This window comes from Falco peregrinus, chromosome 9 (genome assembly GCF_023634155.1).
Source record: "Falco peregrinus isolate bFalPer1 chromosome 9, bFalPer1.pri, whole genome shotgun sequence".
NCBI lineage: Eukaryota > Metazoa > Chordata > Aves > Falconiformes > Falconidae > Falco > Falco peregrinus.
Window position 1 is genome coordinate 21847070 of NC_073729.1, and position 26385 is coordinate 21873454.

The window sequence follows — 26385 nt, forward strand, 5'->3', positions numbered from 1 at the left end:
TCTTGAGAAGAGAAACATTTCAATTGAAAGAAAACTGACAGATTGACATTGGACTGACAAAAAGTAAGGGCCAGCCAAACTGTGTCTGGACTGAAAATGAGTCTCAAACCACTCAGGTAACCAATGCTGGAGAAGGTTTGCATATTGCCTTTACAAAATGCTGCTGCTGAGAAAGCACACTGTCACAGCACCTGTGGGAGGCTGGGTCGGCAGCCTATGGCCTTGGTCTGGAACTGACAGAAGGAACCATGTGAGTGTCTCAAATTTTTCTAATTCTTTAACTTTCGTGTTAGGATGTACTTCTCTCCACAGCCCAGTGTTTTTGCCAAGAGGAATCAGACCGTATGCTGTTCTCCACAGTAAAAAGCTTTGTTAGAGCACTCTCACGAACTGAGGAATGGAGATTTGGATGCACTCTTGTTTTCTAGCCTTATTTAATAAAGCTTAGGACTTGAAACTCAAAAGCAAGAGGAAATAAAAGGCCGACCCATGGGTATCAGTTTAACAAACATGATTTACCAGCTAAATGCCTCAGGCTCTTTGAACTCCCTTTTATTTTTGCAGCCACGCCGGACCTGCAGCAGGGCGCAGAGCTGCTACCCGCGCAGGTGGTCGGCATAGGGGGCCATGCCGGCACAGGCAGCCCCGCAGCCCTGCGGGTTGTGGCCCACTCCCAGGCACAGGACGCAACGGTCGTGCTCGTCTGTCACCGAGATCCCGCGGCCGCAGGGGCACTGCTTGTACCCCTGGGCAGGCGGGCCCGCCGCCATGGGGCCGCCAGCGGGCAGGCCCCGGCAGGGCGGCTCAGCAGGCCCAGCCCGGGCACACCGCAGCTCCCAGCATGCGTCGCGGCCGCTTCCGGCCAGCTGGAACTACACCTCCCGGCAGGCAGCGCGCATGCGCGGAGCCCGGTCGGAAGTGGGCGGGGCCACCGCCGCAGACCCCGCCCCCTTTGCGCCGGCCGCCATTTTGTCACCGACTTTCACCCGCCGCCCGACGGGGCGTTTTTTTTTTTTTTTCTTAAAGGAGAAGCGACAGCCAAAAGCGGGCCACGCCGCCAGGCCTCGCCGGGACCGCGAGCGGCGCCGCAGCCCCACGGCAGGGAGCGGCCCCGCGCGGGGCGGGGGACGAGCGTCTTCCTCCTGCCAGGCCTCGCCCGCAGGGCGAGGGCGACCCGGGGGCAGCCGGAGGGGCGCAGGCAGCGGCGGCGGTAGGGAGCCCGGCGGTGCCGAGGGCCAGGTGGCGGCCGGGCGACCGACGGGCGAGCCGGGCGGCGGGGCCGGCGGAGCGGCGGCCGAAGGGGCCGCGCTCGGGTGGGCGCCGCGGCGGGGCCGACCGGGGGAGGAGAGGGCGGGCGAGCGCGGCGGCCCCGGCAGCGCCTGCGCGGCGCGGAGCGCGCGGGGAGCGGCGCCGCTCATTGGCCGCGCCGCAGTGGGGGGCGGGCCCCGACGCGGGCGGGCCGCCCATTGGTCGGGCGGCGAGAGAGCGGTGGAGAAAGGCGGGAGGGCGGTGGGAGGCGGAGCGGTAGGCGGCGGGGCGAGGGGAGGCAGGGTGGCGGGCGGGGTTACCCATCGTCTCCTGGTCGCGGATTGGTGGGCGCGGGCAGGGGGTGGGTCGCCCGGCGGTGCCGCGTGAAGGTGGGCAGCGGGCAGTGATTAGGCGCGGCCGGGGTGGGCGTGGCGTGGCTCGGCGGGCGGGAGCGGGGGAGGAGCGCGCAGCAGCCGCCGCGGCCCCGCCGCTCGCCGCCCTGATGCCGGCGGGCACCGAGCAGCCGGGGGGCGCCGAGGAGCAGCCGCGCGCCCAGGGCCCGCCGGCGGCGGCAGAAAGGCCGCTGTCCACGGGCCGCCGCCGCCCACCGCCGCCCGCCGCCGATCAGGGGGAGGAGTCCGGCGGCAGCCGGGTGCTGAGGGGCGGCCGGGAGCGGGGCCGGGCCGCGGCCGCCGCTGCCTCGGCCGAAGGGGGAGCCGCCGTCGCCTCCCGCCGCCGTAAGGCCGAGTATCCCCGGCGCCGGCGGAGCAGCCCTGGGGCCCGGCCCGCCGCCGAGCAACCTCCCGCCGAGACGCCACCCGCCGCCAAGAAGGCCCCCCGGGTCGGGTGAGTGCCTTGCGGCACCGCGCTGGGCCCCTGCCCGTCGCGGGGTTGCGGGGCTGGCGGCGCAGCCGCGTCCTGTCCCGTCCCGTCCCACCCCGCGCGAGCGGCCCCGGGGCCCGCCTCCCGCCGTGGGCTGCCCGCGCCTCCGCCTCTTTGTTCCGGGCCGGGCCGGTCCCTGGGCAAGGCCCGCCGCGGCGGGGTGGCCTTCGGGCCGCGCCGAGCCTCCAGCGCCGGCCGGCCGGGGCTGCCAGGTGCCCGCCGCGCCGCCCCGGCCTGTTCGGGCTCCGCACGCCCGAAGCCTCGGTGCCGGGGCGGCGGGGACGGTTTTCCCGTGAGGGGGGGCACGTCTCGCTGCCTCTGGGTTGGCGGGGCGGCGGGCAGTCGTGTGCGGGAGGGGTAGCCCAGCCAGAGACCCCCCGCCTGAGGCCGGGCTGGGGCAGCCTCCGGCCTTCTCTGGGCGAGAGCCGAAACCGGCGGTGTGTGAGCCGGGCGACGGGTCCGCCCGCAACCGGGTCTTGGGGCTCACCTTCCACGTCCTTCGGTTTCTTGTCCCCGCCGCCATGCCTTGAACGGTGTCCCTCATACTTGCCTTATGTATCTTTTCAGGTGCACGGATAAAACGGCTGGTAAAGGTAAGTGCTGAATTATTCCCTCCTCCTGTTGTTTTCCACCAAGAAGGTCAGGGCTTTCCCACGAAGGCAGCCAAACATCTGTTGGATCTTTCTTTTTAAAGAACATTTTGTTTCTTGATGACATGCAGTTTCTTTCCAAGGTCTCTCTCAAGATCATGGAGCTGCGATAAGCTGCTGCTGATGTTCACACGTGCCCAACGTGCAAAAACTTACTTTTCCTCATAGCCACTAGGGTATTGCTGTGCTAGCAAAAGTTGAGGCTGCGCCACACCGCAGCTTGATGGCTGTTGTTGCACAGTGGTCCCAAGTAGCTGGCAAAGCCTGGGCTCGCATCTGTCCTACTGCTGGCACAGATACAGGTGTAGGGCCTCGAGAGACACATGAAAGGCGTGTGGAAGTAGGAGTATTCAAATAGTTATGCTCGTCCTTTTCTAGCTTTATTGGATTGTGAATTTCTTATGTCTTCAGGGGTGAAAAAGAAAACTTTTGAAGGCAAGGGACAGGCTTAATGGGTCTAAATCAAGAAAGTCCAACTGTGGGGATCTGTGACGAGGAGCGGAACTTTTCTGTTCTTCCAGTGTGAGCTACATGAACTCTGTGTCTACTTAACAGCTTCTTGTAAAAAAAAAAAAAAAAAAAAAAAAGGATTTCTGAAGCAGTTCCAAGTAAAAGGTTTTGTGTACTGTTGGTTTTGATCTGGCACTAGAGAATTGTCACAGAATGAAATAGTGAGGAAAGACGGTCATACACCTGTGCAAATGAATTCAACTTTCTGCTGGAGCTGTTCAGTTCTGGTTTCAGGCATTTGTGTCTTGAAGGTTGCCTTTATTCTTGTAATTCTGTAACTCTCTAACTTTATTCCTATAAGTCTATACATTTATTCCATTTGGGTGTTGAAATCCATCACAGTTCTAGCTGGCAAGGTGTATTTTTGCAGACCAAAGCAGAGTTAACTGATGTGTGTATAGCACAGACACCCCACACACATTAACTGATGTGTGCGTTTACCTCTTACAGCATAAAGGGTGCACAGAGTGTTGTAAGACCTTCAGCCTTCTAGGTCAAAGCAAATTTGCTGAAATGTGCAAAAAGGCATGGTGTTGTCACTTCATACATGTATAATGTTAACAACACCTTTTAATGGTGATTCTCAGTGTTTAGGATACCCTTAAGCAGAAATGTTTACATATAGTGGTGGAAAACAGGCAGAATAGTCCCGCTTTTACCCCATTTTCTTGGGATGTGCTTGGAAATGACAAACATCAGTCTGAAATTTCCCAGGTTTGGTGGATGTCTGCACTCTAGCCATTTTAGATTTTAACTTTGTGCTCTGAGAGATTCAGTTGTCCTCGAATGTGGGAGTGGCAAAAGGACTTAATAAATGTTTTGGGCTCTTTTTTTATGATTAGACTTGTAGCCAAAATGGGTGGCATGAACGTTTGCATGGGAATTGGCACTGAGAAGTGGTGACTACTTCTAGCCTGAAGGAAGTCTGCCTTGGTGATTGTGTGTGTGTGTTTGTTTCTTGTTTAGTTTTTAAAAACACAGAGGTGAGAAAGCTGTACTTCTGTGTCCCAGCTGCACGCTGAACAAAGTCCTTGCTGTGTGCTTGTGCTTGTTGGGGAAGACATAGAAACAGACTAAATAAAGTGTCTTCCTCAGGCAGATCATGTGCTACCCAGGAGAGGAGCTTCCCTCCCACTCCCCTCTTTTCATCCCTTAGCATAAAATGTTTGAAGAAGCCTAATCGGGTGTAAGCAAATTGCGGCTTTGCTTGCATGGTAGGGTTTTTAGTAGCTAGGAGTCCTCCATACTTCTGGGAAGTAAAATACCATTTGTCGTTTCACCCCTGGATGAAGCTGGGCTGGGGGAGAAATCCAGTAAAGCTGCTGAGTGGTTCTGGTGAAGGCTTTGACTTGAGTGCTAGCATTTAACTGGTGTGAGTTAATCACCATGCAGAATTAAATTCTGTTACCCTTTACTGTAAAATACTAAATCCAGTGTAGAATATTAAATTTGCATGAGCTCAGCCGTAATTGTTAGCCTCTATACAGGACGAATGGCCTGTGCACGTGAGGTGTACCTGGTGACACATCCTGTTCATCTGTCGGAGAAATGAAAAACTTGCTGTGCTGAAGTTTGTTCATAAGTTTTGTTACCTTGTGTCTGGGATTATATTTTGAAGTAAAACCACCAGTGTTACTGTTGGTAAAGCAACCTTGGGGTGATGGGTGCGATCACGGCTAAATTTGTGCTGTCAATTATAACAGAGAAGCTACTTGCCAAGTTTCACATTCTTCTGTACAGTGCCATGAAATCAGAGGGCTTTTCTGCTTATCAACTTGGGAGCGCAGGCACAAAGGTCTGACTGTGCAGGTCTGATGGGAAGATCACGGGAAGGTTAAAGTCGAAGGTGTCTATTGTGTCAGATTTTAGTATGCGATTTTTACCATACTAGTGTTCGTGAAGGCAGTTGCAAAGTCAGCTCTACCAATTGTATTTCCTGTCTTGCCTGCTTAGTCATGCAATTGCAATATTTCCCTAATGTGTTTCTGTAGAAATATTAGTTACATAAGTAGAACATTTAATCTCAGCTTATAAATAAATTCATGTAGCTAGAGTCAGTCTGTGTAGTATAATTCACATTTGACTTCCCATAACACTGTATATTCTCGTGGGAATAATTTCATTTTAGTTAGGCCTGAATAATTTTAATTATTTGAATATGGACTTAATGAATACACTTCATGTCTTTCCATCACTGGACTGAAAATTCTGTGCTTACAGTGACTCTTAAAGTCACATAAGCAGTCAAACAAAACGTGTTTCTCCAATTTACTTTTACAGCTAAAGCAGTTTCTGACTGTCCACCTTTTTGTAAGATTCTATCCCTGCTGTTTAGTAGCCACTTTTAAGAGATTGAATGAAATCTTTCAATCAATTTCAGTTTCAAAACCAGGAGGTTTTGCTCAGGAGGGAGCATTGGAGTAGTGGCTGACTATAAAGATGCCAGGTTTGCGCTTAGTGGTAGAGCCCCTGCCTCACTGCATTCCCAAAGCATACAGGCTTTGTCTTTGAGGTTTTAGAGCTGCAGGTTGCAAAAAGGTACTTCTCCCGCAGTAGGAAGAAAAAGAGTGGGGTTGGAAGCATTTGTACAAGTGTAATATGCCATGGATGAACACTCAGATCACTGAATATCTGTGTCTAATGTTGCTGTGCTTGTGTCATGCAGCTGAAACTTACTAGATGCGGACCTTGTTTATGCAAGTTATTTTTCTTGCATGTTTTAGTTTTGCGACTTTACATTGGTATTGATGCTTTTTTGCAATTATAAGAATGAGATCAAATGTAATTCTTTAGGTGCATGCAGGTAGCAAGCTGTGTAGTAGTGCTGTTAAAGGTGGAAAGAAGGGTTTGTTGGAGAGGTAACACAGGGCCACATGAAGCCTTTATTATGTACAGTTGTGATTGAAAGAGATGTAGTGCCACATGCGTGGAGAGTCACCTCCTTGGAAATCCAAGGTTTTTTGCACAGTGTGGGCTAGAGGATGATGCCAGCAGTATTTACATACATCTTCAGCACATGGTTATAGAAACCGTGCATTAGAAACAGTTCTCCACATGAGTGAATATCTAAAAAAAGTATCCCATGTGTGACTATCTGAATGATTTGTTCCATGATATGTAGTTGGGGTTTTTTTTTTGTATGAGGCTACTCTAATGCACGTTGTGGGTGGTTGGTATTGCAGCCATTCTCCCACCACAGTAGCTTTCAGGTTGCAATCTGAAGGCTCAGGGTAGAGGGGAGCTCAGGGGAGCTCAGGGAGCCGTTTCTTCAATGGCTCTGGAAGGAAATGGGTTGGACATGCAAGCCGACTCTTCAGCAGTCCATTTTTAACTGCTAGAAAAACTGTAAGGTTTCACAGATTAAAAAAAGATGGAAAACTTTTAAGACTGTAGTTGTACAACATGGTTTTGTGGCATAGATAGCTTGCATTATACTTCTTTATTTGCATTCTTAAAGCTTCATGCTCTTTCGGTAACGATTGCTTTCCCTTAAGATTTTGTCAGTGTTTTGAGAGAGAAATGTCATTACTTAAAGTCAAACCTTATAAAAACGTGCTGAATTTAAATAACTCTGATTGCCCAGACCTACTTTGACTCCTAAAACAGTTTTCCTGTGTCCCATATGTACAATTTCACAACTCTTTGGCAGGAGGGAGCCGTTAGGATAGAGGTTTACACTGTTTTTTTTTTTTTCCCCCGAGTTTCATTTTTGTCTGTGTCATTATGAAATTATGTTCAGTGCCTTATCTGTTGTGTGGTTCCTATGTTAAATCTTAAGTTGCAGTCTGCGATGTGTATATGCAGCGGTGCATTTATTCTCCTAATTGTTTTGTAACTTAATAATTCATAGTTTGTTTTCCTTTCACTTATTTGTAGGTAGGTTATTTTCTGAAAGTGTCTACTTTTCAGGATTAGTAAGATGCTTTCAAATACTTCATAAATCAAAGTTTAGAAAATTTCTTGTTAGTATCAACAAACTGTTAATTTGTAACAGTTGAAAGTTTTATTTTTCTATGCGTCAAGGATAGATATCGAGGCAGGGATATTTGTTACTGTTGTGATGTCAAAGTGAGGAATCTGTTACTGCAACAAGCTTACCTCTGAGCTGCAGGGTGAAAGAGCGTTGGTAAATAAAAGCTTGAACATCTGAACAAGCGTGGCTGGTACAAGTAGATGGGGAGTACCAAACAACTCCCAGTTCTGAGAGTTGTCGAGTGGATTTCTGAGCTGCTGGTAGAGCAGGGCTGGTGCGCAGCAATACACCAGTTGTAGACTTGGCATAAACCAGCCTTTTATAAGTTGTGCTGTAAGCAGCAGAAGCAAGAAGCTCTCCTTCCAGAGGGTTTCCACCATTCATCCCCAATGAAACCTGAGGACAGCAGCATCTCGTAGCAGTGCTGCTGAATCTGCAAAATGGCACCTGTACTAGCGTTACCTCTGCGTACCCTTCCTGTGGGGAGTGGTGGCTTGGGTCCCCTTTCTTTGGCTACCTGCTTATCTTTCCCAAAACACAGACCAACCTAGCCACTGCATACGCAGGTTATTAGGCAAACTGGGGGTAGGAGAGCGGTGGACAGGTGCAACATGATCATGTGAGTCACGGGATGAAGGAAGTACTGCTTGTTCTTCAGGAAGTAAATGCAGTTGGTTCAGACTTTCCCTTTCTGCTCTTTGCAATGGGTAATTGATCTGTGCCCGGGACTTTGTTTTCCTTCAGTGCCCGGAAAAGAGGTCAGGGAGGTGTTGGCCATGCGATATGTGTATTTAGTGCTCAGGCCCCTGTCGGCTTGCTGTCAGTTACCCAGACACATTCTTAACGCTTGTTGTGCATCCAGTGATGTAAAAAAGAAGCAGTAAGCACCCTGTTCTCGGGACAGTCTCCTATAAGGAAAATGCTGTGGGGCCAGCGAGTGACACAGCTGTAGATGAAGCAAGAAACAAAGCAGGAGACAGTGAGTGCCAGTATCTCTGGCCTCCTGTGGGTATCCTGCCTGCAAAGTGGATCTATGATATAGGGAGGAATTGAGACTCGTAAGGGTGAGTTTACCTCCTGGTCTAGGAGACAGCAGACAAGCTTTGGTGTTTATGTTTCAGTTCATGGCAGTGCTGGTATACGTAGGAAAATATGATACAGGTTCTGAGGTAGAGATGATTTTGCTGGTTTGGTAACCCTGCGTGCAGTGCTCCAGGGGCAGAATTAAGAGTGTGAATGAGAAAATGTTGCTGCTGCATGTCTGAAATGGGAATCCGTGCTGACTAGCATGCTGAGCAGAGATGGAGCATTACTGGGGTAAACTCTGTTAAGAAGCAGAGCCGTGCCCAGACTTTTGTCTTGGGATTGTCTAAACAATAACACAGCTACAGCTCTGTAGCTAATTTCCTCCCAGGTTTCCCTTCTCCCAGTGACTGGTGTTTTCTTCAAAAATCTTAAAGTTGAAGGATGTTTGATACCTCCTGTGTACCATCATTCAAATCTATATTGAGTTTTCTGCCCTGGACACTCTTAAGTTTAATGGCTATTGGGCAGAATCAGCAGAATGGTGAAAGCACCTCAGAATGAAAGCTGCTTATCAGTGATGGACTTACGGGAGAGCTCAAGGTAGGAAGAACTCGGGAGCCAAAAGACAGAAGGATCGGTAGGGCTTTGCCAAGTGGATGCTCCCCATCTCTCTTGAGTGACTTTCTGTAGGATGCAGGCATCCACACAGTTCCCAAAGCTAACTTCTCTGGAGGCCGTGGAATGAGGTGGATAATAATTAACATCGGTACTGTAGAGCAGCGGGAGCGGGAGCACAGGGGCACTTCTTGGCATACTTATTTTGCCAAGTCGTAGCTTCTGTTGCTGCCTCCCCATAAAAAGTCATTTCAGCAAAAGACAGCAGCACTGGATCTTAATCTGAGGTTGTCTGTGCCAACTGGCCGGCAGGCTCTGCTGAAAGGAAGACCTAGAATTTGTTTTGCAGCAGCTGATTTGAAAAATAAATGCTTGGTGCTTCTTTTTGATTTGCACTGGGGGTGTCTCAATGCCTGTTGTCTCTCATGTATCCTTTTGTCCTCCTGAAGTCTGAGTTGTTACGTACTGGTGTCCATCACCACTGTTGACACTTGCAGCAAAATAACAGGGTGTTGGCCTATAATCCATTTTCCCTGCATCTTCTGGGAGGACAGGAACAAAATTTCCAGAGAAATTGCAGCTAGGCAGAGCTAGTGGTGTTGACAAGTTTGATGCAGTTTTAAATGCAGAATTGACTACAGCCTTTCTAATTTAAAATTTTCTGTGTTTCAGTCTCGAGATTAAAGCTGCGTCCTTTTTGTTGGAAGAGCAGAGCCTGATTATCTGTAATAGCAATGTTTATTCCCTCTATCTTGTTTCTTTTGCTGCTTTGTGCCACTAGCCAAATCCTACTAACGGAGGAGCAAGGAGCGTGGCTTTCTGTGGAGAGGCATTTGTGAGAAGAGAGGGTTAACGCTGTGTTCATCCGCAGGGCCTGGATTTAATCAGGCTAAATGTGGTACCCAAGACAGGACTGAAAATAATAAGGTCCCCGTGTAGTCAGTTAAGAGAGGTAGGCATCTCCTAACTCCTTCCACTGGTGACAGAGACAAGGACAGCCATGCTCCTGATCGAAATGTGCATGTGAGTCCTGTTACTTCCTGCCAAACACCGGAAGTTTTGGGAGGAATCCTCAGATGCCATTAATATTGCAACACCTCCAAGTGACAGGCTTGTGATTACCTGTAACACCATGTTGGGTGTGACAGGAGAGCAGCGGGAGGAGGAAGCACTGCTCTTCTCTCTAAGCCAGTTGCTGTCTGTGTTTAGTGGATTTGGGGTGGTTTTCTGGTTTCATGGTTGGGGTTTTTTTCTTTTGTTATTTTTTGACAGGCAGGCTGGATTCATCAGAAGGCTGTTTTTGTGAAGGAAAAAGGAAACTCGGCGTGAGAAAGATGTAGAATTTATTAAAAATTTTTAAATTAAAAATTTATAAAAATATTTTGCTTTTTTAGATTCAGGCAAAGCCTTGGCGAGTGCTGACTCCAGCTGCTAGTACAGCTGAATACTTTACAGATACACGTTTTCTGGTGCAGCTCTGACCCTTGCACCAGGGACCTGTGTCCCCTGTTGGGAGGGCCTAGAATTATAAGGGTTTTAAACTAATAGCTCTAGGTCTGTATTACTTTGAGTTCTACCTCAAAGTAAATATTTGATGCTTCTCCTAACGGTGGGGGTTTTTGGAGGTACATGGGTATTCACGGCGTGTAAAAATGCAATTAATCTGTTAGACAAGCACACTGAAGTAGAGGAAGAAGTAAAAAGGAGAAATCATGGGGAAAGCCTTATTAAACATCTTCACTTCAGAGAAATGAAGCAAGTGTGCTTTGTAGTAATGTGTTCTGAGGGAGGTCTGTTTCAACTCCGTAAGTCTAATCTTTGAAATACTGGCTCTTGCTAAGAAATCAGCTGAATGCCTGATCTTCCAAGGGAGTAAACCCCTTTCAGGAGCAGCAGTGTGCGCTGTCGCTGGTAGCGCAGTAGTGTTTGAGGTGAAAATTTCTAGAGAATGGCTTCAAGTGTATTTGGATTTGATTTAGCATTCAGAAAAACTGAAGATGTTCACAATAGGATTAAAAATGTAAAGCAGTCATAGTTCACCTTGAGAGCTGCTAAACCAGAAAGGCAAAAGGAAGGCATGGTTCATGCTTTCATGCTCTGATGAAGTGGGCTTTAGACATGACATGCAAGACACCAGGCTTGGTTGCCATTTTAACAGCAAAGTTGTGATGCTTCATGTCCTGTATTCCAGTCAGGTGTTGGTTTTTTTCCCCAGACAAATGTTGATTTTTCCCACCCTGTTAATCAAGGATTCATGAGTGAGTCATGCAGAGCAAACTACATGCTAGAAGTAAAAGGATGACATGGTTGAAAAGGCTTGATGCAAAATTAGAGATTTTGGGTTGGGAGGGACCTCAGGATATTTCTGGTCCTACCTGCTGTTTAACATGGGTTCAACACAGAGTTCACATCATGTTGGTCAGGGCTTTCTCCAGTCAGGTCTGGATGAGCTCGAAACATGGGCCTGTGTGAACCCTGGTGAAGTTCAGCAAGGCCAAGTGCAAGGTCCTGCACCTGGGTCGGGGCAACCCCTGATACCAATATGGGCTAGGGGATGAAGGGATTGAGAGCAGCCTTGCAGAGAAGGACTTGGGGGTACTGATGGGTGAAAAGCTGGACATAAGCCAGCAATATGTGCCAGAAAGCCAACAGTATCCTCGGCTGCATCAAAAGAAACGTGGCCAGGGAGGTGATTCTGTCCCTCTTCTCTGCTCTGGTGAGACTCCCCTGGAGTACTGCATCCAGCTCTGGAGTTTTCAGCACAGGACAGAGAACTGTTGGAGTGAGTCCAGAGGAGGGCCACAGCGTTGATCAGAGGGGTGAAACACCTCTCTGATGAGGAAAGGCTGAGAGAGTTGAGGTTGTTCAGCCTGGAGAAGAGAAGGCTCTGGGGAGACCTTATTGCAGCCTCTCGATACTTGCTGGGGGCTTATAAGAAAGATGGGGTCAGGCTTTTTAGTAGGGCCTGTAGCGACAGGACAAGGGGTAATGGTTATAAACTGTAGGAGGGTAGGTTCAGACTAGATACAAGGAAGAAATTTTTTATCATGAGGGTGGTGAAAGACTGGCACAGGTTGCCCAGAGAGGTGGTCGATGCTCCATCCCTGGTCACTTTCAAGGTCAGGTTGGACGGGGCTCTGAGTGGTCTGGGCTAGTTGAAGATGCCGCTGCTCGCTGCAGGTGGGGTTGGACTAGATAACCTTTAAAGGTCCCTTCCCACCCAAACCTGTCTGATTCTATGGAGGCTGCACAGCTCCATAGAGGGTTGGGCTTCTCTTCCAGTGTCTGACTGTTGTCCTGGGGGAAAAATGCTTTTCCTTTATTGAGTCAGACCTCCCTGTTTCAGATGACGACTGCTGCCCCTCATCTCCCTGCTGTGCACTTCAGCAAGAAGGTTTGAGCTGCTTGATAGCCTGCCTGTACATTGTAGGGCTGCTGTTGTGTCCCTCTAGGGTTTTCTGTTCTCAAGTCTGAACAAGCATGTTTCCCTCAGCTGCTTCTCACAGGTTGTGTGTTTCAGCCGCCAACCTTCTCGTGGTGGGAGTCCAAAACTGAGGGGGAATCCAAATGCTGTCTAACGAGTGCTGAGTAAAGGACATGAACAGTGTCTCTCTGTATCCTGACTGTGTTCCTGTGAATGGCACCCAAGATGCTGTGGACCTCCCCCACTGCCGATGCATGCTCCTGGCTCTTGATGTGTAGTTTGCTCTTCACCAGGACTTCTGGCATGGCAGAGCTGCTCCCTGACCAGTCCTTAGAGGACTGTCCACTGACTTTGCCAGCGAATGCTTGATAAATTCTCAGGCGTCTCAGTGGTACTACTGGCAGGTGCTTTGGCAGGAGAAACCCACCTGAAACCAGACAGCAGTGTATTTGGGTAAAAAGGAGTGGGTCAGAGCTTAGCCCAGAGTGCAGGCCCTGCAGAGTGCTGCAGGTGGCTTTGTGTACTAAAGCAGTGGCAAACCTGGAGTGCTGAGCATAGCCAGCTACTTGGGATTGATTTCTTCAGCACATCGCTTGTGAAATTTCAAAAGGCATTTGAATTTGAGTTCATTAAGGCCCAGTGTCACAGCAAGCACCAAGAAGTGAGATCAAGCAAACTGTCCTTGTGAATTTTAGTTTTTAAGGGATGAACTTGCTCACATGGACATTTCAGCCAGTTCTGTTATCTTGCCAAAACCTATCTGGAGATCAGCCATCAGCCAAAAAGAAACCACCTGTAGAAGCTATGAATGGGTGGAGACACCTCAGGCTAACAGTGCTTGTGATGCTCCTTGCTCTATAATAAGACCAGAAACATCCAGCTCAGATCCCTCTGAGTTATTATCAGGTGTACAGTTCTGATTAAATACGTGTTTGGGGGATTCTCCAAACATGACTTCTGATGTGGTCCAATTTTGAAGCTAGTCTTTCATAAAGCAGTTGCTGAAGTTTGAGTGTCTGTCTTGTAGTGCTTAGGGGAGTTCGGAGCCAGTATGTAGTCATAAGCCTTTTTGAGAGAGAAGTGTAAGCTGTTTTTAAATATTTGTGTTTCATCTTAGAGGCAGTAGGAAATGTGTTGAGAGTTTTAAAGGAAGGCTTGCTGAGGTAAGGCCCTGGGGTGCGTCCTGGCTGGCTGGGCAGAGCTACGTTTCAAATCTGTAAGAATCAGTGGTTTCCCTGTCAGAGTAGACAGGGCAGCGATGCTATTCAACGTCATGTAATGGAGAGGAGTGTGGATTGATGATGGGATTTAAGGTTTTTGTTGTTATGAAAGAGATTGCAATGGGTGTTTCAGATCCCAAAGAAGAGAAGGAAGAGAAGGAAATTTCCAGTATCCTCACCCAAAGCCCTCCTGTCAGCACAGCCAGGCCTAGCAGAAGCTGGCGCAGTAGCCGGTCAGCCACCGTGGCCCGCCAGCGTGATGCTGAGAACTCGCGTGCCTCCAGATCCAAGACCGGTTCCCTGCAGCTTGTCTGCAAATCAGAGCCAAATGCAGACCACCTTGAATACGGTACGTGGGAAGCCCTTTGATGAAAGTGCCTGAAGATAGCCAGGTCTTGGGAACCTTTGAAGGGAGCTGGATGTGAGCTCTATGCAGACTGTGGCTGGTAGGGGCATGGTGCTTCTTGGTCATGAGTACCTTCTGCCACCAGCGCTCCTGGCACTGAATGTTGACGGCGGTATCTTGAGACAGATTTGCTCACTGCAGCGAACACAGATTGAAACCTAATGGTGACTTTTCCTTTCAGAGGTCACAGAAGAACATCAGTCTCCAGCTGGAATCAGGTAGGAAGCTCTGTTTTGTGGTATTTCTTCCTATTTAGTGTCCCAAGAAGGGAAGATAAGGGCCTGAGTTTTTTTCAAAATAAATGCTTCTGTGAAAGGATCTATGGGACGCTCTGTTCTTAGTCCTGGACTGTTGCATTTACAGTCTGGATTGCAGATGGACTGCAGGTGTCAGGAGATACTGTGGAGGAATGGATAGTAATATTTGGTCTGGGTGTTTCACCTGGTAGCTTTATTCCTTCAGGAGCAGATGCTATCGTTAGGTGGGTTCACAGGAGGAGACTGCTCTGCCTAGCCTGTCTGTTTTAGCTGTCATCATGCTCCTTAGTCAGTGCAAGCTGTTAGCTTTCCCCAGTCATGCTGGATGAGAAGGTGCTATGTAATAGCGTTTTTTCCATCCTGGGGGATGATGCATGAATATTCCTCTAGTAGTGCTTAAACTGTTGCTGCAAAGTTCTCTGTTCTCCTTTTCTCATAGCAGTGATGATGATGAGATGCTCATCAGTGAGGAAGAAGTTCCCTTCAAAGATGATCCAAGAGATGAAACTTACAAGCCCCACCTAGAGAAGTATATTGGATTACATTCTTACTGTGTTTTTTAGACCAAAAAAAATTGTGACATCGTAGATGAATGAGCTTAATATGACCCAAAGAACCTGTGCTAGTTGCTGAAGTGGAATGGCTCCCATTGGGCACTGTGTTTTCTAAATATTGCCTACAGCTGTTGAGACTGTTTTTTTAATGGACCAAAGCCTTTGGAGCCCTGCTGGCTGCCGGGTTCTTCCTTAATCCTTGTTCATACTTCTGCTTAGAAGTGGGACTTCAGATAAATAGACCTGGACTGTGATCTAGTTTTTGCTTAAATCTTTGTAAAACACACGCAACGGGAAGGGTATTGGAGTAATATGTTGTATTTATTTCTTCATAGGGAAGCGCCAAAGCAAAGGAGAAAAGCTAGCAAGGGGAAGGAGGAAAAAGAGAAACAGAAAGAGATTAAAGTAGAAGTGAAAGAAGAGAGTGAGTTTCGGGAAGACGAAGAACCGCCAAGGAAGTGAGTAAAACTCTACAGTTACATGTAGCAGTGTGTATTGTGTATTTTGCTTTCTTAATAGGGTACAAGAGTGTTTTCCTCCCTCCTCCTCTGGGCCTGAAAGATAATAGAGCAGAATCTTTGTTCTGATAGAAATTCTGCTTCCGTCTTGCACGTTAGGCAAGGAAAAGCAAAAGGCTTGGTATTTTCATTTAGTTTAAGTTGGGGTTTTTTTCTCCGTACTGTGGTTTAGTCCACCTACCTAGATATGGCCACACAGCACGAAATACTTCAGAGCATTCTTAAAATTGGTTTCTGTTGTGATGTCTGAAGTGTACTAGACTGTATTAGAAAGCCAGCCTGGGAAGGCAACATCTCTTCTGTTGCATGCCTAGAGGCAGACACAGGAATACTTTGTACATCTAATGTGGTACGTGTCCTCCTTGTACATCTGGGACTAAAATACCAGAGCTCAGGAAAAAGTTGTGTTCTCCCTCGTTTTGGAGAAATAAAGCAAAAAACTTTTGCTGCCTAGTCTGTCACTAGTGCTTTGAGTGGAGATTCAAAACCTTTGGGCATGCTGTCACTGGAACTCAGCGCTGAAGCTCTCTTTCTGGCAAGCAAGGTAGATTGGATTTATGTGTCTGGGTCAAAGCCCTGCTTTGGGGGGGGAAGGCAGTTTTTGCGTGTTAGTTCCTCTGAGTAATTGGAACAAATGGGGCTCCCTCTGCTGGTCTGCGGTGTGGGGCTCTGCACACCTTTCTAATTTCTCTTGCTGTTTCGAAGCTGCTGCAGAGCTGATTTACATTGGAGAGGAGTAAGGATGCTGGTATTTTGATAATTTTTTTCTTTTTTTTTCTGTGAGAGGTGGCTTTCTGAGGCTCGTGGTTGTGTTGGTTGGATCAGACGCTACTTTTGTGCATAATAAAATCTGTGCTTCTGCAGAGGGTTTGGTTTGAATGCTGAGTGCCTGTTCAGCATGTTACTGGCACAGTCTAGCTATCAATAAAGATGTCTCAGTACAGTGTCTAGAAAAGACTTCTATCAATAAGTAAGTGTCTCTGCAGCAATATGATCAAGCAGGCACGATGTTCTGGGCAGAGCTGTTGATTGGGAAGGGTGCATTTTACATGTAAGTGTAGGTCTGCTCAGACATAGATTTTTGTCTTGACAGGTGTATAAGCTGCTATAGTTAATTCAGAAGACTGCAAAATAGCTGCTAGATCACTAATCCCGTTCTTTCTAGTCATGCAGATTGATGTTGTTAGTGTGGTATGAAATGTTACCCAGCAGAGCAGAGGAAACGGGGTGCACCATCAATCCTGGACTGTGTGGGCAAAATTACATGGTTTTAAAAAATGCATTAGGAAATGGGAGGGGTTGTGAGAGCAAACCACATGAAGCATTTATTTCTCAAGAACAGGGGTCCTCAAACTTTTTAAACAGGGGGCCGGCACACGGATGAACTGGCAGGAAGTCATCTGCGGCTGCTTGGTTCCCCCAAACCCCAGCGGGGGGGGTCTGTAAATACCGGGGGCCGGATTGAGGACCTGCTCAAGAATGTTGCCTTCCTCTGAATCTGTCACCAACTTGCACTGGATTGATTTTTCTAGAGCTTGCAGTTAATGAGGCAACAGCTTGCTAACTGTCTGGAACAGAATCTTGTGTGCTGGTGTGCAGCCTGGAAAGGGATGAATTTAATTATAAGGTCGCAAGTTGTTTGGACAGTTGCAGGTTTAAAAGAAAAAATGTGAAGTGTGTGATGCCTGGTTGAGGATTTTCTAAAATAGCTCTTTCTCGCTTCATTGTGGCAGAAGAGTTGGTAATTTCTAACCGCAGCCTGTTGGACTGTAGCTTTCTGATACCTATTTACTGGTAGCCACTCAATTGTGAATGGTGGGCTGACACATTTGAGCTAGGCAACCATGTTCAAAAATACATTGTATGCTAAACCTAGCGGGTAGTCATCCAGCCGCAGCCTGACACTGTTGGCAGAAGCTGGGTGATTTGAGGTCTGCCACATGCCACCAAATGTCATGCAGAAAAAGTTGTCACCCAGGTTATCAGAAACATGGGCACCACAGCTCCACAAGGATTGGTCTTCTGTGTGAGGTAGCAGTTCTGCAAAATGCAGGGGAAATTTTTGTGGAGGCTTGGTTACTTAACTTATTTAGGGAACCTGCCCATCTATTACAAGAGCATTTCCTTAGAAACTTTTCAGGTGTTTTGATCCAGAGCAGGTGGCTGACTTGCCAGAGCAGCTGACTTGCTGGCTGCGGTGTTACTACTCTTCAGCCTAAAAGTGTAGAAGAGTTCTGTAGTATTTCTTAGAATGTGCTCCTGCTTTATAGCATACACTTAAAAAACTCTGCCCGTTACCAATGTAAAGCAGCTTCTTTCAGTTCTGTTTCTGTAACCCTGTTACAGGAGGGGAAGGAGGAGAAAGGATGACAAGAGTCCAAGGCTGCCCAAAAGAAGGTAAGCAATCCCTTCTACTCACTTCTGTTCTGAAGACTTGCTTCCTTTGCATCTCACACAGATGTTCAGTGTCTCAAAGCCAACTCTCTTGCACGGTATAGAAGTCTGCCTTGAGGGAGGCGGGGATATCCGCAGCATGCTGTGTCTTCCCCACTTCTGAGTTGATCCCCAGCCTGATATTGCCCAGTAATAAGGTTCTGGGAAGTCTCTGTCTCCTGGGGTTTTCTTGGCCCTGGGGAGAGACCTTAAGTAGTGCTAGGACTGGAGGGAACTCTTAGACAGGGTCTCTATTAGCATAGCCCAAATAGGAATACTGGAGCAGTAATCCTTTGCTCTCACGTTGCTGAGCTGCACTTGCACTCATTTACCTTGCTGCTGCCTTGGCTTCAGATGCATCAGCTAACCGCTCTGCCCATTTCCTTACTGACTCCTTAGGAAGAAGCCTCCGATACAGTATGTCCGCTGCGAGATGGAAGGCTGTGGCACAGTCTTGGCTCACCCACGTTACCTGCAGGTTGGTTCAGATTTTTCACTTCTTGAAGGGCATGTGTGAGGGCAGGGCAGGGCTGCTTGGAACAGGCAGCTAATCCGTCACTGGAGGCACTGAGGCACTCCTTTCTAACACTGTCTTTTTGGTAAACTTAATCAGTGGCGGCCAGTTGTGGCCGTGTGTGTCTGTATCTGTCCTGTCGCTACATGTTCACATTCGTTTGGCTTTCTTCTCTCAACGGAGATCAAAGTGTTTGTGTTCATGGTATAAGGGTGTCTTGTCAGTGATTGGATCTGGTGGCCTGCTGAGGGGCCATCTGGGATCAATGTGTCTCAGCTGTGCTCTTAGCTATGTAAAGAGAGAGTCTACAACCTTTCACTCTTTCTTTATAGCATCACATAAAGTACCAGCACTTGCTGAAGAAAAAATATGTGTGTCCTCATCCCTCCTGTGGTCGGCTCTTCCGACTCCAGAAGCAGCTTCTGCGGCACGCCAAACACCACACAGGTACAGGGAGGTGGGAAACAGATACAAACTCCTCCTCGGGTCAGTGAACAGATAGAGGGAGGAAAATGGAGAAGCCTCTAGGACTTCTGGGGACAGTGAAGCCAAGGCAGGTGGCGTAGACTTGCAGTAGCAGCAGGGTATTATTTCCTTCTGGGCTACTGTCTTTTAAGGAAATGAGAGAGGCTCTAGAGTCTTTAATTCACCTCTTGGCAAGTATCACTCAGGGGCTCTGTAGAGGAATAAACCAAGCCAAGCTGTATGCTAATTTGCCAGTCCTTACAGTATTGCTCAGAACAGATAATTAGCTCTTAGGAGAGTTAACACCTTAACTCTCCAGATCAGCTGGTGTGGTGTATTGTGGGACACCTCCTCCTCTGCCATGCCTGCTGGCGCTTCTAGTTCTGCTGCTTCTTGGGCAGCTTTACCTGTAACATGTGAGAACTGGGAAAGGGAGCAGGTCTGTGGGGAGAGTAATGCTCAAACTGGTATTGCTTTTTAGATCAAAGGGATTACATCTGTGAGTACTGTGCCCGGGCGTTTAAGAGTTCTCATAACTTGGCAGTGCACCGAATGATCCATACGGGCGAGAAGCCCTTGCAGTGAGTACCTCTGCCTGTCTCTTGCCCTCCTACTTTGAGGGACCCTTGGATGCACCCGTTCTTGGACCGCACTGAGAGCAGGGGCAGCTCTGAAGTCAGGGCTGGAACCTGTTCCTGGTGTCTCGGCTCTCTTTAAACGCACACCTGCAGGAGTGTTTGAGCTGCCGCTTGTCTCACTGGCTCCTTGAGGCAGTGTCTCAGTAGAGATCTGAGGAACGTAAGCCCTCTGCAAATAAAACTGGAAGAGCTGGAGCTATGGTGACATCCCATTTTAATGAGCCCCTGCTGTTTTCCTGGGCTGTCCCCACGAGTTCGTGGGGATGTCCCTTTGTTGTGACCTCCCTCTTCTCCCTCCCAGGTGTGAGATCTGTGGATTCACCTGCCGGCAGAAGGCTTCCCTCAACTGGCACATGAAGAAGCATGATGCGGACTCCTTCTACCAGTTCTCCTGCAACATTTGCGGCAAGAAATTTGAGAAGAAGGACAGTGTTGTGGCCCACAAAGCCAAGAGCCACCCTGAAGTGCTTATTGCTGAAGCGCTGGCTGCCAATGCGGGTGCCCTGATCACCAGCACCGACATCCTGGGCACTAATCCTGAGGCCATTGCACCACCCACTGATGGCCAGGGCCTCCCTCTCCTTCCCGACCCCCTGGGAAGTGCTGCCCCAGCAGACTGCCTGCTGCTGAACCCTGATGGGATGCCGAAGGCATACTGCGGTGGGGCAGAGCGTGTCAGCCTCGTGGCTGATGGCAAGCTCTTTGTAGGCAGTGGCAGCAGTGCAAATCCGGAGGGGCTGGTCATGAACACAGAGATCCTGGGAGCCACCACAGAGGTGCTCATCGAAGATTCAGACTCCACTGGACCCTAGTGTGTGGGGAGCACGTGGGTGCTGGGACAGTTTGGACTCTGTATTTAAAAGGAGGGGCGGGGGGGTGGTGTGTTGGGGGGTGGGGGAGGGGGGGAGAAAGAAAAAGAGACACTCACTGAAAGAGAGAAAAGTTAAACAACACTTACAATACTAGTAAATAACCGAAGGGGCTGCTCCCCTCCAGCGTGGATCACAGCACATCCTCTTTCCCAGCCACTTCTCTCTCTCCCACTGCTCCTTTGTAGAAAGGGGCACATGCTGCCATTACCAGAGCAAGTTGGATTGAGCGATGGATTTCTCCAGGGGAGGGGAGTCTGCTGAAACCCTTCGCTCTGCCCCAAAGCAGGTGCCTTTCTGGCTCCTTGATGTGGCCCCACTTGTGAACTAGAAAGCGTTTGATGTGCTCTGGACAGGTTTCTTAGGACTCCCTCTCGCCCCTGGTCCCAACTTCTATGCATCGCTGCACTCTGGTCCTTGCAGTCTCATTCTTCCTCCCGGGGCTGGGAGTTCGGCTTTGGCACTTTAGGCCCCCTCAGCAGGGTGAGCTGTGAAACGGCGCACGTCCCTCTCCCCACTGCACTCCTCTGCTCCAGCTCTGGCAGGAAGTCGAGGGAACGCCCTGGCTTATAGATCATGTTTGCTTGGAGAGGCCCCGGGGGCTATGGGAGCCCTGCGTGGGAGAGGCAAGGAGGAGCATCCCAGTTTGACGACAGTAATTTGCACTTTGAACATGCTTCATTTTTTGTGTTGTGGTAACAAGATTCCTTATTTATTGATTAAAAAAGGGTCGGTATTTTTGAGTTATGTTCTTAGGGGGCGGGGGTGGAAGGGGTTCAGGCTATTTCCTAGTAGGCTCCTTTGCGCTAGTGAGCTGCAGGGAGTGCCATTGTAACAGCAGCTGGGAGAGCTGAGGTGAAGGCAGCATTCTGGAGTCAGATGTCTCTTGCAGCTTTTCCAGAGTAGAGGGAGAGTCCCTGGAGAAGAGCCTGTTTGCAGTGGGAGTCTCTGCAGCAGCGTTTTAGCAGGAGGATGAGGTGAGTGATGGAACAGCTGGCTGTTGTCTCCCTCCCTCCCAGGTCGGGGTGAGCTCCTTGCATTAAATACTCTTTTTGCCTCCCCCTTGCTCCCTAGCCTTTCAGGGAAGAACATCGTTAGCCAGGAACTTGTTCTCGGGAGTTAGGACGGTTGTGAGCTGCTTGCTGCTGCGCAATGTTGTGCTCCTCATCCAACTCCGCCTCTCCTTTGCAGGTCTAGATAAAGATACAGAAGCAGGGACTGGGTATGGTTGTCTCAGGCTTGCTTATCCAAGGCAATAGACTGATGCAGGACTTAAGGGGCTGTCAGTTCATCTCCCTGCCCCTGTTCTGGGGGGAGGGTGTTGTGTAGCCATGTTCTCAAAGGTCTCTTCTGTGCAAACAACCCTGCTTTATGTAAAATGTGGCAGTTCAAGTGTTACCTGCCGGTGTAGTTAGGACAGCTCTGAGCCCTTGGAGAAGTTTCCATAGCAGACACATCATATCCCATTTAGACTTGGATCTTTTTGCTCTTGCCTGAAACTGTGTGGAGATTCAGTGGCCTTGAATTCTTAGTGTTTTTTGGAAGAGGTGAAGAATAACCTGGGCTTTTTGTTTGTTTGCTTGTTTTTTCAGTTGGGTTTATGTGATCGGGAGCAGAGCTGAAGTTTCTTGTCCAAGCAGAACATCAGCTAAATTGGTCTGTAGCACACAGCAGCTAGGCAAAATAGGGTAGGGTACCTGGGGTCTGGAGAATGGCAATAAAACATGGAATTTAATTGGGAACTTTTTACAGAAAACTGACTGAACACCCGCTCTGTCCCGTGTGCTGCCTGGAAATCCAGCTGTGGCCTAAGCCTGACAACTTTTATTGGGCCATATGCCCTGATTTGCCCCCTCCTTTCCCCCCTTACAACTGATATCTTTGTCAGAGCAAGTTGAAACACTGCTGGTCTTGGTGTGGTTAGTGGCTGAACAGTTTGCAACCGTGGTGTCTCATGCCCTGGGTGTGGGCATCCCACATTCTTGCATCGCAGCATCGGTGTGGCTCCCATGCCTGCAGGAGATGCATCTGGCCACAAGCCTCTCTTGGAGATAAGGATGAGGGCCCAACATACCTGAATGCGGGTCTCCTGGGATGGTGCATGTCAGGTCCGCGATGGTACGGTGTTAAACTAAACCGGTTTCTTCAGTTGGGATGATCCAATTTCTTGCTTTTGCTTGGATCAAATTTATTGTGATTTCCAGCAGGAAGCTTTTGGGTGGCCAGCTGGTCCCCTCCCCATGCCAACTAAAGAGAAGCAGCACAATGAGACGTGTTCAAACCCAACTCTGCATGGTTTCGCCCCCCAGCAGTGTGCGTTTTCTGTCTGGGGAGTCATGTGGTGGCATGTCTCCTGGCCTGCATCCTGGCCACCGGTAGCAGATGAGCTCCCGTGGTGCAGCTCGGCCACGTTGTCCCCACGCTTGCTGCAGACCATGCTGCTGGAGCTGCTTTTCATGCCCTGCCCCTGTGCCCTGTGGGAGGTGCGGAGTGGGCAGAGGCTTGCACAGAACACTAAACGGAGAGCTCAGGGGTTTTGTTTTCTGAGGGATGGCACTAAAATGCTTTTGGGTCAAGGGCTTGCTCGCCTCTGATGACGTGACACTTGGCACCTGGCTGGGAGGCAAGGGAAGCTGCCTCGTCCTGCGTCTGCCCCCGCCACCCCTAGCAGAGCAGAGTTTGCTGTCGACTGCATTCCTGGGACACAGAATCGAGCAGCTCGTTTACTTCCCAGCCCAGCCACCTCTGATCCCTGCCTTTTCCTTCCATCCACACCTCTTGTAGCTCTCCTTTTTCTTTTTTCTGGTCTTGGCCAGTTGCCTGTCTGTCCTCTAACCACAGCCTGCTAACCCCCGATGCAGGAGAGACTGGTGTAGCTCCCTTCCCACTCCCCTTTGAAGCCCTATAACTGACACAGCCCTCCTGCGGCTCTTCCTTCCCTCGATGTCTCTCCTTCACTCGCATGCAGTTTGCTTCAATAAATTATTGTAGTAGTTTGCAATAAACTTTTTTGTATTTTTTTCCCCCGGTATTTATTTTTTTTTTCTCCTCCCGGGGAGGGAACGGAGGGCGCGCAGGGCCCTTCGTCTGCCCTCAGCGCCCCGGAGCTTGCGGGCGCTGTGCCCGGCACGGGCAGCGGCGTGGGGGCTGGAGGGTGGCCCCGGGGTGCGGGGCTTGGGCCGGGGGCTGAGCCAGCCGGAGCGGGGGGCTCCCGGAGCTCAGCGGCGCTTTTTGTAGTAGCCACCAGGTGGCAACGACGCTGCTGCGTTGGCCACCGGCCCGGGGAGCTGGGGCTGGGGGGCCGCCGGCAGCTCCCTAGCCAGGCTGGGGCAGGGCTGGGTGTACCGTGATAGTAAAGGGAAAATGCTTTTTCAGCTCCTGGTCTTTTGTTTGTTGTGTTGTTTTTTCTTTTTTTTTTTTTTTTTTTTTTTCTTTTAATCTGGGTGGTACATAACCAAAATAAACACTGAGGAAAAAGCAAGCCAACCAAAAGGGCTATTTTTGTCTTGGTGTATGCAGCTCCTCACCTGTGGCAGGGGGCTGGTGTTGCCCTGGGGTGGCCAGGACCCCTTCCCCTGTCTGTAGAATCCTCTGGGAAAGGAGGGGGTTAGACCTTGGGGACCTGGTCCCACTCTGCTGTGGGGGAATAAGGGGGCTGGAGGTGGCTGGGACAGGCCCCTGCAGCCTTCTGTCAGGGTCTGGGTCACAGCCCAGCCTGCAGCTGGATCTCCAGCCCGGGGGCTCCCCTCAGGCCCCTGCTGGCGAACCCCCAGCGCTCTGCCCTGCTCAGGCCCCAGCCTGCTGCCCAGGCTGAGATGTTGAGCAATGTCCGGGCTTTGCTTGCCTCTTCCCGGCAGTGGTTTCCCACACGCTGGCATGAGCCGGGGGGATTAGTGTGCTGCTAATCTCACTGTGTGGCTGGGAGGGAGGAATGGGTCAGAGACAGGGCTGGGAGCCTGTTGCTGCTGGGCAAGACGGTTCTGGGCAAGGCGCTTGGAGTAGCAATACACGGGGGAATTAGGGAAATAATCTGTCGCTGTTGATCCCAGAGGCGGGAATTTACAGCGTTGTGCCAGGCCCCAGGCGTGGAAGAGGGGGAGAGCCAGGCCAGCGGACGTGTGAGTGGAGCTCCCAGCTGGAATGCACCAGCTCAGCAAGGGATGGTCCTGCCGGGGCCAGGCAGGCGCTGTGCCCTGAGCCTGGTGCATGCTAGAGCTGCCCAGGCCATGGCTGCAGCAGACGGTACCTCAGCCACCCTCCGGCGCCGCGACCTGTGCAGCCGAGGCATCCGCCTGGCTGGGAAGATGCGCTCGGACGTCATCGACCTCCTGGACACCTATGTGAGTTTGCCCTGCTCCCTCCAGCTGCCCGTGGGGCTGGGAATGCTGGTGGGGTGGCTGCCGCTGCCGGGGTCCAGGGGGCTCCTGGCGGCTGTGCCAGGGCGCGAGGGCTCTTGCCCACGGCGGAGGTGGGGGATGAAGTGCTGCCGGTATCTGGGCCTTGGCACTGCCAGCCGATGCTTGGGCAAACCTCGACCACCCAGCTTTCCACTGCCCCGAGTGCCTCCTGGTCAGTGATGAAGCTGCACAGGTGGGGCTCAGGGTGGGGATCCCCCGCCATTTCTCCTGCTGCTGCTGACCTCTGGCTGCTCTTGCCCCTGCAGGTGGAGCGGCAGGGCTTGGATGCCTCAGCCAGCGTGGCAGCGGTGGAGGGGGTGCCGGCGGCGGCAGTGGAGCGCTGGGATGAGCAGACGGGGACCCAGCGGCTGCTGGAGAACCTGGCGGCATACCGGGCCTTCCGGGCCCTGCTGGCCCAGATGCTGGAGGAGCAGCGGGAGCAGCTAGGTGAGGCTGACACTGCCCTGGACCGGGCGCTGGCAGCCGTCCTGCTCCAGGTCTCAGCCTTTGCCTACCACCTTGAGGAGCTGCTGCGGCTGGAGAGCCGTGGACCCCCCAGTGAGGAGGGGGCTGGGCCCCCCCCAGCCCCCCACCTGGGCCTCTTCGAGAGGAAGCTGCGGGGCCTGGGGGTGCTGCGGGAGCTGGCCCAGTGGGCTGTCAGGTCTGCACGGGACCTGCGGCAGCTCGCCAAGCCCAGCCCAGGCAGCAGCTCGGCCCCCAGCCCAGCTGAGAGCCCTTGACAGTGGATGTGGGGTCTGAGGCCCCACTGGGGTATAGCAGGGGGCTCCTTGTCCACCCCTGCGGAGGGCGGCTGGCAGTGAAGGAGGTTGTTCAGGGAGGGGGATGGACAGGAGGGACCGTGTCATTGACCCCTGGACCCCCCATGCTTTTGGTGCCGCTCCCTGTGGGCCCCTTTCCCCATGGGGAGACTGAGGCATGAGCCACACTCAATCCCCAGATGGGGTGAGCCTCGGGGGTGGCTCGGGCTCTGTCTGCTGGGGGTTGGAACTACCCCCTGGGAAGCAGCTTTGCCGTTCACCCCTGGGTCTGGAGTCTGTGACCCTCAGCGGGCTGTGGCTGTGCTGGCCTTTCCTTTGTAGTTCGGTGGCTGCCTGGCTTGCTGTGCCCAGGTGCTGCCTCCAGGGCTCCTGTGGAGGCAAGACAGGAGCGAAGGGACAGGAGAATATTACCTGGTGAAAGGAGTCTTAAGACCTGCCCCCAGTTGCAACACACAAGGCTTTGCCTCCTTCATGCAGACTCTTTTCTCCTGTCCAGCTCGCATTTTCTGTGCATTGAATTTCTGCTCTAATTGCTTGGGGGGGGGGGGGGGGGGCGTTCAGGGGTGTGTTGGGGCGGGGGGGTACAATCAGGAGGAGATTTCTTAACTGCTCGGACAAGGTAATGCAGAGAATCTTTTAATGGAGGTCTGTGATTCAGAAGACCCTCTGCAAGGAGGTTTGTGCCTCCAGGGTTTATTTTGGGACTTGGAAATGGCATGGAGGATTAAACAGCCCCAAAGACATCGCTTGCTCTGCGAAGGGGAATGCCATGAGGTTTTGCAGGTGCCTGGGCCATGGTTTTCTTGCTGAATGGATGTGATGGGTGCTGAGCAAATAAAAGGGCTGGGAGATCTGCTGGGGTGATGTGACTTCTTGGAGTAGGTGGGACAGTGGGGCTGAAGCTCACCAGAGAGCCTGGGCTGCTCCATTTGCACCTCAAGGAAGTATCAGTCCTGGTGGGGTGGGAGGTTTGGGGGGGAATGGGACTTGCTGGGGTGCCGCGGGGA

The 26385-nt window shown here is 50.9% G+C and overlaps 2 protein-coding genes across 3 annotated transcripts; both read left to right on the forward strand.

Moving 5' to 3' along the window:
* The first annotated feature begins 1718 nt into the window (after positions 1 to 1718).
* On the forward strand, positions 1719 to 23225 carry ZFP91 (ZFP91 zinc finger protein, atypical E3 ubiquitin ligase). Of its 2 annotated transcripts, none has more exons than XM_055814544.1 (11): positions 1719 to 2094; positions 2698 to 2723; positions 13682 to 13897; positions 14136 to 14172; positions 14651 to 14740; positions 15101 to 15223; positions 17630 to 17680; positions 18116 to 18194; positions 18563 to 18677; positions 19177 to 19276; positions 19635 to 23225. In XM_055814544.1, exons 1-11 carry the CDS (start codon positions 1751 to 1753, stop codon positions 20143 to 20145), a joined length of 1692 nt encoding a protein of 563 aa, XP_055670519.1. In that variant the 5' UTR covers positions 1719 to 1750; the 3' UTR covers positions 20146 to 23225. The 2 variants fall into 2 exon arrangements, with proteins under 2 accessions (XP_055670519.1, XP_055670520.1); XM_055814545.1 differs by having other exon boundaries at positions 14654 to 14740.
* Positions 21042 to 25915, forward strand: CNTF (ciliary neurotrophic factor). The gene is made up of 3 exons (XM_055814550.1): positions 21042 to 21179; positions 24252 to 24542; positions 24866 to 25915. Exons 2-3 carry the CDS (start codon positions 24363 to 24365, stop codon positions 25337 to 25339), a joined length of 654 nt encoding a protein of 217 aa, XP_055670525.1. The 5' UTR covers positions 21042 to 21179; positions 24252 to 24362; the 3' UTR covers positions 25340 to 25915.
* The last annotated feature ends 470 nt before the right edge of the window (positions 25916 to 26385 follow it).